The sequence below is a fragment of the Ursus arctos genome, unplaced genomic scaffold, assembly GCF_023065955.2.
Source record: "Ursus arctos isolate Adak ecotype North America unplaced genomic scaffold, UrsArc2.0 scaffold_5, whole genome shotgun sequence".
Classification (NCBI taxonomy): Eukaryota; Metazoa; Chordata; class Mammalia; order Carnivora; family Ursidae; genus Ursus; species Ursus arctos.
The window spans coordinates 30719840-30736947 of NW_026623067.1; the positions used below are offsets into that span (position 1 = coordinate 30719840).

General features: G+C 48.5%; 1 protein-coding gene across 24 annotated transcripts in view; it reads right to left on the reverse strand.

Annotated features, from left to right (window-relative positions):
* Positions 1 to 398: 398 nt before the first annotated feature.
* P4HA2 (prolyl 4-hydroxylase subunit alpha 2) overlaps positions 399 to 17108 on the reverse strand; it is a 36214-nt gene continuing 19504 nt past the window's right edge. For 11 of the 24 annotated variants that reach the window (XM_026507929.4, XM_048220877.2, XM_057307406.1 and 8 more), the window contains 9 exons: positions 15926 to 16119; positions 14973 to 15149; positions 11122 to 11192; positions 10789 to 10888; positions 5490 to 5543; positions 4892 to 4957; positions 3069 to 3137; positions 2624 to 2720; positions 399 to 876 (listed from right to left, as the gene is read on the reverse strand). In XM_026507929.4, the coding sequence (XP_026363714.1) occupies positions 806 to 876; positions 2624 to 2720; positions 3069 to 3137; positions 4892 to 4957; positions 5490 to 5543; positions 10789 to 10888; positions 11122 to 11192; positions 14973 to 15149; positions 15926 to 16119 (899 nt within the window). In that variant the 3' untranslated portion in view covers positions 399 to 805. Of the gene's footprint in view, positions 2721 to 3068; positions 3138 to 4891; positions 4958 to 5006; positions 5067 to 5489; positions 5544 to 10788; positions 10889 to 11121; positions 11193 to 14972; positions 15150 to 15925; positions 16120 to 17108 lie in introns of all 24 variants that reach the window. The other 13 variants (XM_048220882.2, XM_048220879.2, XM_026507930.4 and 10 more) reach the window with 4 other exon arrangements.

Consider the following 17108-nt stretch of genomic DNA (forward strand, 5'->3'; position numbering starts at 1 on the left):
CTTCTCTAACCTGGGTGGTGGTCACATGGGTGCTCATGTTCACCTTCACATTCTTTAAATTGTATATCTATGTTTCACAATTCTGTGTGTGTATCTCAAAATTTTTAAATAAGAAATTTCAAAAAAAATATTTCAAACTGTAACAGCAAAATAGTCATGAACATACATGATCACTACGCTCTCTAGAGGGCAAGGAGAGACTGCTTCCCTCACTTTCCAGAAAGGATACCGAAGCTTGGAAATATAAGTGTTGAAACCAGATCTAGAACCCAAGGTCAAGGTTTTGCCAATCAAGTATTCACTACCCAGATTCTGCCTGCACAGAGGAAATGCATAGGAAAGAAATAGTGAACTTGGTATAAGCTCCCCCATCTCAAAGAACACTCCGATTAAGGCTCTTTAAGGCTTCCGGCAGGGACACTTTATTTTTTGGTTAAAGCCACAATGATAGAAATGCCATAAAAACAAACATGTAAACAAGGTATCAGAACTTTGGTTCACTGAAACACCTCACACCTAAAACATCTGAGGTACAAAGGCACCTTGCTAGGTGCTAGACAGCCTGACTCTGCTGCAGCCACCCTGACCCAACCTTTGTGGCCAGAGGTGGCACAAGCTGGCCAGAGAGGTCGGGACCCAGGTCACCCAGGACCCTCCCCAGTCGGCTCTCCCTTTGCTCCAGACAAACATTCACTCCAACCAAGACCCAAGTGACAGGGCCTGGAACATACAAAGGTGTCTGTCATGTTGAACTTGAAGACGACATGGGCTGTAGGGCCAGGAAGGGGAGGGGCAGAAAAGGAAGTCAGTCAACTTCTGTTGATCCACATGGCCTCAAGAATTCCTGTCCTCGTTCATGGAACCACTTATTGGAGACTGTGAATAGAAAGAAAGTATGTTACAATCCTGTTGGTTAGTTCAGCAGCCGAAATGAGTGACTCCTTCATGATGAATCCTGCAATGGGCCTTGGGACTCAAACATGAGTAAGATATGGTCTCATATTTCAAGTTGTTCATGAGCTTGTAAGGAAGACCTATATATAAATAGATAACTGTTCAAAGGTGATAAAAGATAGTATGTGTATATTGCCATGGAAACTGAACCAAAGGGCATCTAACCATGTCCAAGGGAAGAGGAGACTCCAGGCTGGGACACGAAGCTGAACAGGAGTTATCCAGGGAAGAAGATGGATATACCAGATGATTCCCTTATCAAGGGGGTCCAGGAAGTGGGAACAGGATGAGAAAGACATCAAGGCATGAACCATCCTGGTGTGTATCAAGGACCCCAAGCAGCTCGATATTACTGGGAAAGAAATGAGATATAGAAGCTAAGGACGAGGAAGCCTGTCAGGACCGGGGAGGACCTAGACGTCAACCTCAAGACCTGTGTGCCAGGGGTAGCAGAGTAGCAGTGCCGGTGCTAGCACTGTGTCACCTAATGCTGTGCCCCAGATCCACATGAACCACACGTTCATTCCTTAACATAGACTCTTAGAATGATAGAACAAATTTATCCTAATGCACTACGGAAGCCATAAAGCTTTTAAAATACAAATGTACAACTTAGTTGAAAAAAATTAAATTGTCTACAAAGCTTATAAAGATAAACAGCAATCTCCTACCCATCCCTTCCACTGCCAAACCCCACTTCTAGAAGACACACAACTCCTTTAGTTGTTTCTTCTGATATTCAACCACATATTTCTAAATAACATGCTTATACTGCTATCTCTTGACTTTCAATTTTGGAATTCTTTTATACTATCCCTAAAGCACATACTTACAACCTATCTTCCCAATAGCATTAAATCACAAATTTTAATTAAATTAATTTTCAGTGCTTACATTATCATGTCACGTAAATGTTGCTCATGCCTGAGCCACCCAGTACTGTATGCTGACATTTCTCACACAACTTTTTCTTTTCCCTGAAGTCAGCAATTGCTTTAGTTTCTAATTGCTTAATTTTCTGTAAACCTACCACTATTATCCCCAAAACTCTCCAGGAGGGTATAAACTCCTCTGTTTGCAATCACTTCCCATTGTCCTGGCCCAAGCCTCTCCCTGGTTCACCACAGCTGCTTGCAGAACAAAGCTCAAAGCTTCAGCTTCAGCCTCTGCAATTTGCTCCCAGCCTCGAGCCTCATCTCCTGGCCCCTTTGCTACAGGCCTCCCCTTATGCAAGTGACAAAGGCAGCCGGTCTCCACACCCATGATGCCAGTTTTAGTGTGGGCCTTGTTCCATGTAAGCCTTGATTGCCTGGGTCACCCCTTACCCATTCCGATTCTAGTTCTCTCCCACTGCTCCCTCAGAACCCCTGCCAGAGTCCACTCCTCTGGGAACCATCCTGGACCTACAATGGTTGTGTACCTATTCTTGCTTGGAGCTTCCTCAGCTCTGTGGGCATCTCTGAACATGTTCCCAGCCAGCTGTCCTGGCACGTGATCAGCTTTGTGGACAGCTACATGGCTGGATAAGACAACCAGTTAGCAGGGGGAAAAGGAAAAACTCAAAAAGGAAGACAGTCTTGGCACTGTGAAAAGAGGGCAGCAGGAATCTCCCCACTCAGAGTCTCAGGCTGACCCCAAGAGCCCAGGCTGAGACCACCAAGCCACTTACCCCACTTGCAGCCCACAAGCACGGGACAGGCAGCATGTCTCGTACGGTAGTCACCTTCCCCGCTGCGCAGGAGGTTGTACCAGAACACAGCTGTGCCCTAGGAAAAAGAGAGAGCCCGTCAGAAACACTCTGATACGGGGCTCGAGGACCTGACCCTCAACATCTCCCTGAGCAGAAACACCCTCACTTTCCTGTGTACCAAGGGACAGGGCTCTGGGATTCCAGAAATACAGAAGTATGCACCCTTCACGGTGAGGCAGATGTTTAATAACCCACCTTCCCCCAAATGGACTTCCTTCCCAGCCCATCTCCCCAGATGGAAGCCGAGGCCACAACGTCAGAGTTCAGGCAGGAAGGGGCTAAGGCCTCTCACAGTAAGGGTCAACCAGGCCAGGGAATAGGAACTGGGAGCTTCAACCTGTGACCCACAAAAACTAGAACTTACCTTCTTAGGCCAAATCGCAGCCCCCAGATCAGGAAAAACAGTGGCACCACCAGCTTCTACATCACTCATCTGAGAATACAAAGCATAGAGCTTGGCCCTTGTACTCAAAGCTCTCAAAGCAACTGAGCCACAAAGGACACAAGTAAGCAGATTACCTTTCTCTGAGCAGGACTGGTGCTGCTGCACAGTCAGCCCTTCCGCCAAGAAAAGCTCAACCCATGCACTACCCCTCCCTAAACCCGGCTTAATCTATGTGGTTCATTGGGATAGTCCCATGCCTGGGGCACTTAGAGCGGCAGCCCTGCAGGAGACCCAAATCCTGGCTGTCCTCAGATGGGAACAATCTGAGTCTATATGTGGAAAATGCCTGACTAACCCCCTGCTCTTGCATCACCATCCAGCCTGGGCCACACCAAAGGCACTGTGCCCTGTGAGCTGCCCTAACCTGAAGCTCCTTGCTGCTCCCAACACCATCTGTGGCCCCCACTGTAGGCTCTATTTCTCTGGTTCTAGTACCACCGTCACCTTCCCAGAACAGCAGCCCTCCCCAGGGCCAGCTGGGTGAGCAGACAGGGTGTGGTTCCACAGGCCCTGCTTTCTCCCAGGGAGGCCTCCAACTAAATGGAACACAAGCTCCACGTAGGGAGGCTACACTTATGCCCGCAAAGCGTGCCTCAACTCATGCCCAAGGCACCACTTCTCTCTCATCTGGCTGTCTTACTTCAAGATTTTTGTCTATAATGTAATAAAACGTGGAGTTTTAAAAATATTTCCACAGGATACATGCCAGACAGACTAAAGAGCACTCAACAGACATATGGTAAACGAATAAGATGAAAACCTTTGATGGCTTCCCACAGCCCTGGGGATCAAATCCAGGCTCTTTTCTAGAACCAAAAGGCCCTGTCCATCTCAGCAGCTGTTCTCTCTCCAGCCGCTCTCACCTCAAGCGCTGCCTCTGAGTCACACCAGTCTTCTTCCCTTTGTCCCACATCCCCAGCTCCTTCCCTCTTCCAGGTCTCTACACATTCTCCCCTCTTCCAGAAAGCATGTTCCACCAACTAATTTCCACTCAACCTTTAAGTCTCCACTGACACATTACTCCCCAGGGAGACCTTCTCTGAACCTCAACCCTGAGCCACTTTTTCAAGGCACCTGTCACCATGGTAACTGAATAAATTACCTCTCCTATGGTTAAGGCAAGTCCTTCATATTAGACCGTAACCCCCATAAGAGACTCCACGTGTCCTGCTTACCAGCATGTTCATGGCCAGCCCCAGAACATAATAACCACACAAACTTAAATGAGGCACCAAAGGAGAAGATGGCCATGAGCTTCTGTCTCTAAGTTACTTGACAGTTGGTATGCCTCTGTAAAGCAGGCTCTCTAAGCAGAGGGGAAAGCAAACTCCTCCTCGTGTGAGAGGTAAACCCAAAGGCCTGTGGCTAGAGCACAGGCAGCAGATGGGAGGCAGGCCACTGAGCTCTGGGGAGACAAAGGCAGCTTTCATTTAAGAGCACTTTATGGCAGCCTCCTTACTCTGCTGCCAAGGAGGGAACTCTCCAGAGCACTCACCCCAAAAGTCCTGACTAACGCTGGGCCCATCAAAAGGAGCCAGGGATGTGAACGTCAGGGGTGTGGGTGAGCACATAGATGGGAAGAAAGGCCAACTCTCTACCCCAGCCAAAAACAGTGCTGAGGGCCAGAAGGGCCCAGCCACTGAGCAACAGCTGGTAGTATCGGCCCTGACAGGAGTGGATATAAGATAGCACTCTGGACCCAGGTTCCCCGAAGGCCCATTTGCTGCATGCATCATACTCACGTAGTTTAAGAACGTGGCCACACGATTCCCCGTCCCTAAACGCTTGAAAGCATCTTGCTCATTTTTCTATAAAATTAAGTGAGAATGAACAGGTGGACCTGGCCCCAATACTTACATAGTTAAGAAACGTCGCTAACCTATTTCCCTCCGTTTTGAGGCCGCTGTCAAAAGGTCGCTGCAACAAACAACAACTTTCACCCAAGTTTGCAGATGATTCCACCCCCCACTCACAGGACTGGGGCCAAAAGGGTCAAGGGAGGACACTAAGCATGTGTTCCATACATCAGCATGGACCATGGACCACGGCTATAAAGGAAACCCTGGCCAGGGCACAGGGGAAGGGGGATGGGAACACCTTTCACAAAGACCTAGTCAGGTCCGATGCTTTACAGTCATGGCATGGGGAAACAGCCAGGCTGCACGGGGCTCCACAGGCCCCATGCTTCCTGAGTTGGACTTTTCCAGGAACAAAGAGTTGGTCCTGGTAAGGCATGGGGGGCAGAAGCTGATATAGAGGCTGAAATGCTCCGAGAATCTCCAGCTTTCTCAAATCAGCTGGAATAGGGCCCTCTGGAAACACCCATGGTTTGGGCCTTACCCTAGAGAAGTCAAAATGTGGCTCGTATTGTCCTCCCATTCCATAATTAGCAACCTGGTGGGAAAGAACAGCATTGGACCTTGTCAGCAGCATGAACAGTCCTGAAGCAGCCCATCTCCCCAGGGATACTGTCTCCCCCCAACAACCAAAACAACCTGCATCCCTTAATAACCAGAACTCCCAGAGGGCATCCTCTCGAAGGTGGATGGTAATTATGCCCCGCCAGCACTGGCAGACCAAATGCTTCAGATAGATCTATGGCTGTGCCCAAGAGTAAGGCCACAGCATAAAAGGGTTTCCCAAACACAGCAAAATGAGCAACCTGCAGACAGCCACTGTGGAGAAGCTTCAGCCCTTCAGGGACACTCAGATGGCAGAAGAGAGAGCTTTCCTTGAGATAGGCCCTGGCCGGGGCCCTATTTGTTTGCAAGATAACAGGAAGGTAATCCAGAGTAAATGCAACAAGAAACTCAAGACAGGAACTTTGTTTTTATGCTAGTTTGGGAGCTCCTGAAGACCTGACACTGCTCCTGCCCCAGGTCACTGCGCCCTGGTTGCTGTTCCTGGTCAAAGGGAGGAGGGAGAACATATCCCAATCCTTCTCGCAGTGGTTCACTGCACGGAGTGTTTCTGCATCCAAGTGAAACAGCAGGCCCCGGGCACCTCAGCGTCCCCAGTGGGAGCCTGGACCTGGAGTAGGACCTGAGCCATCTTAGCTTCAGCAACTACCAGACGTCATTAACTGGATAACAAGCTGTAAGTGCCTGACTGAACAGTTTGTCAGCACAATGTAAGTCTTCAGTCACAAACAGTTATTCTAGCCCCGCAGTGGACAGAATGAGAGACAGAGTTCAAGACCAAGTACAGAATCTGATATGGAAGCTGACAGATCAAGTGGTACCACCAATGTCCATCTGGGAACATTTGCCTACTATATCGTACTGAAACCCTAAAAACCTCTGGGGCTCAGCTATTGGTCTTCAGGAAACTGATTTTTTGCATATCCTTTTTGGCTATTCCAACAGTCAGATGTGAGATTCTGCAAAACTGGCCATAATGGAGACCTACAGACATGAGGGAGAGAGAAGCGGGGGGGGGGGAGTACTTTACAAGAAAGGAAATCCTCTTATTGGAAAAGAAAGCAATATATATCAAATGTGATGTAGTGCAGAATTTGCACAGCATGGTTTTCAGTGTCCACAAAATTAAAAATTTTGATATGAAGAATCAGTGGATGAAAATATGCTATCATAGGCTGCTTCCGCCTCCAAGATGCCTGCACCAGAATACCTGGAAATCCTGTCAACAGGGCGAGGAGGCCAGGTTCAGCAGGTGGCCCTACGGCTGGAGGTGCATCTAAGAAGGGAAGTGCTACAGCAGTTGATAAAGTGATATTACAAACGTTTTCTTTGGGTCCACGTGTTGAGAACTTGAAAGAAAATTTTAAACATGACTGGGATTAGCATGCCAATGCACTCTGCAAAATTCCATCACCACTTGCTGCTGGAACTGCAGAGAATGACTGTACTTTCCAATACTCCCTTTTGTGGGATGGGATACTTAAATTTTCATATATCATGGAGTGAAAGAAGCCACATCACTATAGCTGGCTCATATTTTAACAGTTTTGGGAATCACATTTGATCATGTGCTGATCCTATTGTGTCTGCACTATTTAACACTGTCCCCAAAGAGTGCAAGTATCATGAGAGCTTCTGGATTTGCAGTCAGATTCACCATCTGAGCAAACTCCAGGCCCAGACTCACAACTTTAATAACAAGCACTGTACATCAAAACTGATTCCTTGGCTAAAATTAACAAGTCAGGAAATGACAGATGTTGGCGAGGATGCAGAGAAAGGGGAACCTTCTTACACTGCTGGTGGGAATGCAAGCTGCTGCAGCCACTCTGGAAAACAGTACGGAGGTTCCTCAAAAAGTTGAAAATAGAGCTACCCTAGGATCCAGCAATGGCACTACTAGGAATGTACCCCCAAAATACAAATGTAGTGATCTGAAGGGGTATCTGCACCCCTCTGTTTATAGAATCAATGCCCACAATAGCCAAACTATGGAAAGAGCCCAGATGTCCATCAACAGATGAATGGATAAAGAAGATGTGGTACATATATACAATGGAATATTAGCCATAAAAAAAAAGAAATCTTGCCATTTGCAATGACATGGATGGAACAAGAGGGTATTATGCTAAGTGAGATAAGTCAATCAGAGACAATTATCATATGATTTTACTTGTATGTGGAATTTAAGAAATAAAACAGAGGAGCATAGGGGAAGGGAGGGAAAAATAAAACTAGATGAAATCAGAGAGGGAGACCATAAGAGACTCTTGATCACAGGAAACAAGGGTTGCTGGAGGGGAGGGGATGTGGGGATGGGTAACTGGGTAATGGGCATGTGATGTAATGAGCCCTAGGTGTTATATGCCTCTGATGAATCACTGAACTCTGCCTCTGAAACTAATAATACACTATATGTTAATTAATTGAATTTAAATTTAAAAATAAATATATACATCCCTCCCAAAAAAAACCACTGATTCCTGTGAGGAGGCATTCATTTGAATTATTAGATGTGTTGTTACAAAAGTAGAAGAACCAATCATTTGAAAAGCATGGGTATTTATGATACTGAGGTCAGAGTGAAGACAAAAAAAAAAAAAAAAAGAAATTACTTTTTTAGTAAGGCTGAGACATCAAGTCAGAAGTGCCTTCAATCTTAGAGAATTCTGGCAGCGTAGCATCTCCTCCACTAGCAGACAAGCCTTCATCCAATTCATAAGAAAGCCTCAATTGCTCTTTTTCTTCCAAATCATCTATTGCAAATGCATCGACTACAAGTGAAAGAGTGTCAACAGGGAGAGGAAGAACCTGCTGCTCTCCAGAAGCCTGTAACATTCTGAGGGACCTTGGAATACAGGCTCTGCAACCAGTCCACACTGAATGAGCACGCAGAGGGAGGTGCTGAAACCCAGGCTCCTGTCCCCCAGACCATGTAGGGTCAAAGCTTTCAACACTGCCAGCTGGCAGAGGAAATGCCAAGACAGTTCCTAGAAGAAGAAGGCAAACAAAAATGCGGCCTCAGCCCCTGGGCAGCTGTGGTCTGGGTCTTCCAAAGTCTGGGTCTGAGCCCTGACTTGAAGAGCCCCTCCACAGGGAGTCCCGGCATTCAGATCCCACTCATCACTGACCTACAACATGACGACAGGCCAGACAAGATGGAGCCAGGATTGTGGCAGAGAAGCCAGTCCAAGTACGAAGCTGCTGCCTTCTCGGCTGCATGTGAGCTAGGCTACAGGGGGTGTAGCCAGGGAGCCAACCGGGAGGGCAACAGGGGCACAGGTCTCATCCAGTCTCCTCAGCCCACTGGTCCAGCGTATGGAATCAGCCAATCAAGCAGAATGCTGTCTTCGATGGGGGCCATGAGAGTCCTAACACTGGCTCTGACAGTGGCAGATGTCTGAACAATAGACCTGCTCCACGAAGATATGAATCATAACAATGCCAAGAGAGATGCACCTAGTGCACTGAGAGCCCCTACTGCTCCTGAAATGTTGGAAGTGGGAGATGTGGCAGAAATCCTCTATCAATGTGCTTATTTACTAACTACCTTAAAATCAAATTAAGCTTGGGATGCCCACGTGGCTCAGTAGTTTAAGCACCAGACTCTTGATTTTGGCTCAGGTCATGACCTTAGGGTGGTGAGATCAAGCTCCACATTGGGCTCTGCACTCAGTGCAGAGTCTGAGATTCTCTCTCTCCCTCTCCCTTAGCCCCTCCCCCTGCTCATGCATTCTCTCTCTCAAATAAATAAAATCTTTAAAAAAATAATTAAATTGGGGTGCCTAGGTGGCTAAGTTGGTTAAGCGTCTGCCTTTGGCTCAGGTCATGTTTTCAGGATCCTGGGATCGAGTTCTGCATCGGGCTCCCTGCTCAGCAGGAATCTGTTTCTCCTTCTCCCTCTACCTCTCCCCCAAGCTCATGTGTGCATGCTCTCTAATAAATAAATAAAATCTTTTTAAAAAATTAAATTAATTTTACCAACTCAACACTAAGCTGGATTGAACTGGAGATTATATAAAATTTTCACAAGACTGAAAGGTAATCAGCATGTTTTTAAAAACTGGTAGATTTCACACAAATCCATAAAGAGGATCTTCAAAATTGGTTTTCTGATTGCTGACACAGCTACAGAAAAAAAAAATAAATTCAGTGATCTGCTTAAGTGTATCCAGTGTATTCAGAGAATCTTCCAAATGATCTTCAGTCCAATATTCTAATGAAATATATGAAGCCTAAAGATCAAAGTTGCAATCCTTAAATACACAGAAACTCTGGCTAGAGAGACAGACCCAAGGGACTCTTAAAAAATTCCAGCAAGGGGCACCTGGGTGACTTAGTCAGTTAAGCATTCGACTCTTGATTTCAGCTCGGGTCAAGATCCCAGGGTCATGGGATCAAGCCCCGCATAGGGCTCCTCACTCAGCGTGGAGTCTCCTTGAAATTCTCTCCCTCCCTCTGCCTCTGCCCTCCCCCTGCTTGTGTGCACACACATGCACACTCGAGCTCGCTCTCTCTCTCAATAAATAAATTAAATATTCTTTTTAAAAAATGTCAGCAAAACTTCTCTGGCAGTGTCTCAGGTCATCATTTTGCAACAGAACCCAGAAGTTCCGATGTTCACAAGGGAACATGGCCAAAACTGATTTGTGAACTCAATACACACCAGAGGATACATTATGAGGAGCTCTAACCAGCTGCCATGTGTCTTCACAATCACCTTTGAAATAAAGGCAGAAAGCCAGGGTTCCACAGGGGCTACTTTGAAAAAAGGTCTCCACTCTCATCAGCGTCTCCCAACCTCTTGCTTTTCCTACCAATGTATCACAGACACTTTATACCTCCAAGTGCATGTGAACCATGTGCATCAGAACTATGACCTTTGAAGATATTTATAGCTCTCTTAGAAGTGTCCCTAAAACAACTCAGGATTTCAGCTTCCATAGTCAAGGATACAAATGGGTCTGCCATGCCCACCACTGACCCTCCTAGTGTGATACTTGGGCACACACAAGATAATTAATATCTGTTGAATGATAACTGTTGGAATGACAGTAGGCATGCTGGCTTTCCTGTGTGAGGTCATTCCATATCCAAAGCACTGTGCAGTCACACAGTTCACTGGGAAGCCTCCCTCAGCCTGGCTCTGGGGACCCTGCAAGACCATCTAGCCAGAAATACCAGTTTCTCAACCCCAGGGTCCCAGGGGCCAGCCATACCTGCAGCAGTTCTGCAGTCTTTACTGTGAGCCCTGTGATGTGCTGCATCCGAAGGTTCACTCGAGCCACAACAGGGTCATCGTCCTCCTCCAGCCACGAGCTAAGCCAAAAGAGGGAGAGAAAGGAAGGTGGGCCAGTGGCTTAGATGAGGTCTCGCACTCTCCCCCCAGAGTCACAGCCAGCACTAACAGGCAGCACAGGGTGAGTATTCTAAGTAGGGAGGGTGGCGGCAGGAAGGACAAGCCAAGCTCCCTTGAGTAGAAACTAGAAATCCCTGGAGATAGGGCTTGAGCAGCCACCCCCTCCCCCACCACCACAACCACCTCCGCTAACCTTTTAGAAACCCTGTAGCTGGCAACAGTGAGGACGCCTGTCTTGGGATCACGAACAGTGGCTCGTGCAAGCTGGAAGGCAGGAAAAGAGGGCAGACTTATCCTTCTTGGCCTTGAATGTTTTCCTAGAGAGACTGGGACCAGATCTACCATTCAGACCAGTATGGGAAAGAAGTTTTTCAGGCAGTTGGCCCAAGGCAAGGCACCGTGATCCTGCAAGCCAGGCAAGGGCAGTGGTCTAAGGCCTCCGCGTTCCTGCTCTGCTGTCACACCCTGGCCACTGCCCTGCTCTCACCCAGGTCTGTGCTGTCTGCAGAACTATGCCTCTGGAGTCCCCTTTGTCCATCCACCCATCTGCCTGGACAGACTGCTTTCTCACCAGGCACACGTACCACCCCTGCCCGAGTAGCCCTGTGCTTGGCTACTCCACCACATTCAGACTGTCACTGCCCCTGAGCCTCAACCTTGTATGCTCCTCTTGACCTGGTCCTTCTCAACCACAGCAGCCTCCTCTGCCAAGAAACCTACCCAAATGGCCTTCTGCTATAGCAGCTCCCACCGTGCTCCCACTGCTGTGAAGAGCAGAGATAGGAGGCATACTTTCTACTCACTTAGGAGCCTCACAAGGTCAGCTGATAGAATCTGGAAAGCACTGTACGAGTTGACGTATGTGATCTGCTGCCTGGAAGCCACCTGCCCCCACATGTATGCTAACACACACACATCCGCAAACACCCCTAACCTACCTCATATCCTCTCGATCTCCACAGACAGGTACAGTGATTCTCCCAAGAAGCACTTGTGGCCCAAAGGCAGCTCACCGTGCTTCAGCTGTGCACTGTCCTAATGACTTCACATGGGTGGGACCACAGATCCAGATACCCCCACCCCAACAGCACTTCCCCTTAATCTCAATCAGTACTTAATGAGTGCCTACTATGTGGCTGGCATTACACTGGGTGACCAAGACATAGCCCCCGCCCTCACACAACTCAGTCAGTGGGGAAGGCAGAAAACTAGCTGCCTAACCTCAGCACAACACGCTGAGAGCTGGGAACGGGGTAAGCTTCATGTCTGTGGGACCTCAGTCTGTACAGTCGAGAACGGTCAGGGAGAGACCACCTAGCTGAGACTTGACAGGTAAGCAGGAGTTAGCCAAGTAGGGGAACATTACAGGAACAGGGAATGAACAGCAACGAAAATGGGTTTGACACCATGAGCGTGGATTAGATGTTAGAGGTTAAGTTGAGAAGAGGCCAAAGAGGCAAGTGGAGACTGGGCGTGGAAGCCATCCTCTGGTGAATGAGAAACAGGGAAGGCAGGTAACGGACATTCACAATCAGAACGTCGACACCTCATGGAAAGCTGACTAACGAAGGGTCAGAGTGGTAACAAGGCAGCCAGGGAGGAGCTCAAGGAAGGGGTCAGGGCAAGAGTTCATGGCAGAAGGGAAGGAGAGGTGTGGAGGGCCCAGAAGACTGGCCAGGAGATCACCTCTCCAGGACACGGTGCTGCTGCAGCCAGTTCTGGCAACGTGCCTGTGCACCCAGGACAGAGGGCTTCCCTGAGCTCCTAGCTATGATTCCTCCCGGTGACAAGTGCAGCTGCAGCTGAGCCCCATCCAAACCTCTGAGCCTCAGCGCTGGCCTGACATCTACAAGGAGGCTGTGGGCAGCTGTGTCCTGCTCCCAGAGATAGGCAGGGCTATTTTGAAAGCAGGCCAGGGACCCAAAAAAGCAGCTGCCAGGCATTCCCCACAGGCCAAGTTAAGCTCATGAGCCCTACTTCAAAGCCAGAATAGCATCTGTCCCTCAAAGGCTCCGGAAAGGAGAGGTCAGCTTGTAATGGCTTCTATTCAAAGACAAGTTTTCCCAATACTCCCCCCACGCCGCCCCTGCCACACACGTGCACACACACACCCAATGTGAATACACACACAGAAATGTTTCAGTGCCTTGGCCTGAGGGACAACTGAGGAATCTCTCAGGAGGTCCTAGCATAACGAAGCCTCTCTCACCTGGCAACCAGGGAAACAGTTTTCTTCCTTGGAGGACTTTGCAGCTGACCCCGGGAGTGGAAAGGGTGGGTCCTGGTCCCCATTCTCCATACACACTGGCTAGACCATCCCTCAGCAACCTCAAGGGCTGATTCTGGGCGCTAGATGTCCTTGTACCTCAAGCCAAGGTTGCTTCAAGATGAGGTGCCGGGGGGCCAGGATAGGAACCTATTTTCCATCTCTCCAGAAGTGTAGGGCTCCCGGCCACTACAAGTCTATCAGGCGCAGAGCAACAGAGGATCCAGCTAAATGCCCCCCTTGTAATCACCAGGGATAGGAAAAGGGTGGAGACATGGCAGGAAGTGGTTCTCTTTGAATGACGTCAAATGGGAACAAATCTTCTATGAACTAGAAATACAAGAATAATTTTACAGCCTAATGACGTATGTACAAAACCAACAGCCGACTACATACTTAGCAGTGAAATATCAGAGGAATCTCCAGGAAATTCAGGAACAAGACCAGGATGCCAAATGTTAACAATGCTCAAGGAATTCCGAGCAGTTCAACAAGATGATAACAACAAAGGAACTATAATTATTAGGAAGGACAAAACAAAATTTTCCTTATTTGCAGCTGATGATAGTGTCTGAACAACACAAGAGAATCAGCTAAAAACCAAAAGAGGAATAAGTAAGTTGAACAACTAGCTGCATTTTGCACAGGTCTGTTTCCCTGTGAGTAAAATGAAGACAATGACAGTGCACTTAACAGACGTGATGGTTAATATATGTTAAGCACTTAAAACTGGGCCTGTCACACTTAAGAACTCAGAAAACAGGGGCGCCTACGTAGCTCAGCCGGTTAAGAACGCAACTCTTGATTTCAGCTAGGGTCACGATCTCAGGGTTGTGAGATTGAGCCCCAAGAAGGCTCCATGCCCAGCGGGAGTCTGCTTGAGATTCTTTCCCTCTGCCTCCCCAACCCCCCCCCCACCCCGCTCATGCATGCACTCTCAAACAAATAAATAAATCTTAAAAAAAAAAAAAAAAAAAAAAGAATTCAAGGGCACCTGGGTGGCTCAGTCGGTTAAGCATCTGCCTTCAGCTCAGGTCGTGATCCCAGGGTCCTGGGATGGAGCCCCATGTAGAGCTCCCTGCTCACCAGGGAACTTGCTTCTCCCTCTCCCTCTGCCCCTCTCCCCAACTTGTGTTTTCTCTTGCTCGCTCTGCTCTCTAATAAATAAATAAATCTTTTAAAAAAGAACTCAGTAAACATTAACTGTTACTTATGAAATATATTTTTGTACTCAATACTTCAGCATATAATAGTGAACTAATAAAACAACATAACTAGTAAAAATATGATGATGAAAAAACAAAAAAAACTACCTAGGAATAAACTTAACAAAAAATGTGCCAGGCATAAATGAAGAAATTTTACTAGATATGAATAAACGGAGAGACCCGGAGTGCTTGTGGATGAGAAGACTGAATAGTGTAAAGATGTTCATTCTCCAAGTCAATCACTTCTTCACACGACCCAGGATGGCAGCACCCTATGGCAGTTCCCCAAAACTTTCCCATACACAGCCCCCCACCAGGTGAGCCGACAATTCCTGCTGTGGACCTGCCCTGCTCCCAGGGAGTCCTTCTGTCATAGCACTTGGCTGTCCACATTGGTTCCTTCAGTTTTCTTTGCCATTGGACCGTGAACATCCAACCGAGTCTGCAGTACCTCAGGACCCAGACAGCAGACTCATGCTAGACACTGGCAAAGGCCAGCGGAGTCAGCAAACAAACCGCCCCATGATACCGGGGATAAGGCACGCAGGAAAGAACTGCAGAGACACCTACTTTGGGTTTTGCGATCTCCTTGATCCTCTCGATTTCCTCGTCAGACATGACATCGTAGTATCTGACGATATGCGGGCTGTCCCACTCATCCTCCTCTTTGAAGGGGGCGATGAGGAGCTGTGGCGTCCTGTTGCCATGGTGGTACCTACAGAAAAGCCTCTTCTGCCTCCGGGGAGTCTGGGGAGCATACGAAGCAACAGGATCTCAGCAGAGTGAGTCCTAATCCTCAGCCCCAGGTTGCCTGGCTGCAGATGTGGGTCTCATACCCCGTGTCTGGAAGCTGCTTCCTCCCGCCCCACCACAGAAGCACACAAAGGCCCCACAGCTTGACTGAGAGAAATGATACCCCACAAATCATGTAATGTTTCCTCTCTTGCAAGAATTCCTCACATCCACAAGTCCTGTGGCACAAGGTTAACCCCTGACCCTTCTCAGAGATATGAGTAAGTCAGAAGGGCTGAGGCAAGGGAGAGGCCATTCGAGGTGAAGAAGCCAGTGGGAGGCACTCAGATATAGGCATGGACAAGGCCCAGAGACCGCCTGAGCCTGCTGAGGAAGCACTGGGATCCCAGGGCTCTCAAAAATCAGTGACACTGGAGACTGAGCCGTTAGCTACTGCCATGTCTTAACTACAGAGACCACAACTTCCCATGGGGCACATCCACACCCATGGTTTTCCTCACAGCATGAGTCGAGCAGAAGCTGGGCATGTTGGGGTAGGGAGGGGAGCTCAGAAATAACTTAGAGGATTCAAACTCTGCCTGGGACATCGGGGGAGGCAGTCTCCCGTCCTATACCCCAGAGAACACCCACCCATCAGCCTCAGCAGATGCTACAAAGAATTGGGCAAGATATTGAGGAAACAGCCAACACAAAGAGGAACATCCTCCCCAAATCTGCCCATCCAGAGCCAAAGTCTAGGTCCACATGTGGGACCTGGCCACGTGTCTCACCAATTTGACACCCTCCCCACGACAGAGGCTCTCATAGACGTCCCTCTCAGGCAGGTAGTCCACAGGCCTCTCATAGATGCTTTCCTGCGTGGCTAGCCCAGCTTCTGTTTGATTTGATAACATTTTTTCTCTTTCTTCCTCTAACAACCGTTCAAAGTACCGCAGATTCCCTCCAGCTCGTTCATGGCTCGGGTCTAGAAAGAGCAAAGAACAAGAAGGAAAAGGAAACCACAAACATCTGTTAGGTCATTTAGAGAAATTATTCTGTAAGCGGTTTTCTCTCCCAGCAGATCATTTGCACGCAGCGTTCTGCTTTCCACAGCAGCTAACCAGGGCTCGCTGGTCAGAGCAGGAAAGCCAACACGGGCTCTCCCGGCTCTGTCAGAGATGGGAAAGGAGCCACAGTGGAGGCCGCTTAGCCAGCCACACACAGGGGGCTCTCCTCTCAGGCATCCCTGGAGGGCCCAACGGTGCAGGTCTAGAGAAGCAGTCCAGACTCCTGCCGCCTCCTCCCGACTTGGCGGTGAGTCACTTACATCCGTCCCCAAGAGTACATCCATTACTGGTGACCAGATCACATGCTGGCCACAATGAGAAGGCAGGCTGAAGTCCTGGCAAAAAGAACAACCACATGACAATGCCATAGCTTCATCTTGTGGGCCTCACAACACAAAGGAGCAAGCTTGGCAGGATTACTGTGCCACTCCACGGATGAGGAAACCAAGGCCCAAAGATATTAATAGATTTCGGCTACGGTTGGACCAAACAGGAAGCCAGGCATTCTGCCTCCCAGGCCAAGGCTCTAAACTAACATGACAGCATCTACAAAGCTGTCTTCCCACATCAGTCCTGCAGGACACTCATACGGTAGCTGGCATCAGACTCAAGGCCCATGAAAAGCAGCAGCAAAAGAAAGTCTTTGCTGACCTGTGGAATTCCAGACTATGATTATCCCATCTATCGGTAAGCGGTGAAACAGAAAGGTTTTAAAGACACGGTGCTTTTAATCTCCTTCACTCCAACACCTCAAGACACAACACGAAGGCCATAGCAAGTCCCACCAGTAAGACCTCAGAGCTCGAACTAATGGGTCAGGCCACGGTCCCTGCAACAATCCTGAAGCGCAGCTTGCCTCCTGAGCGGCTCCTGACCATGTGAAGGCTCACCCTGCAGAGCAGTGGAG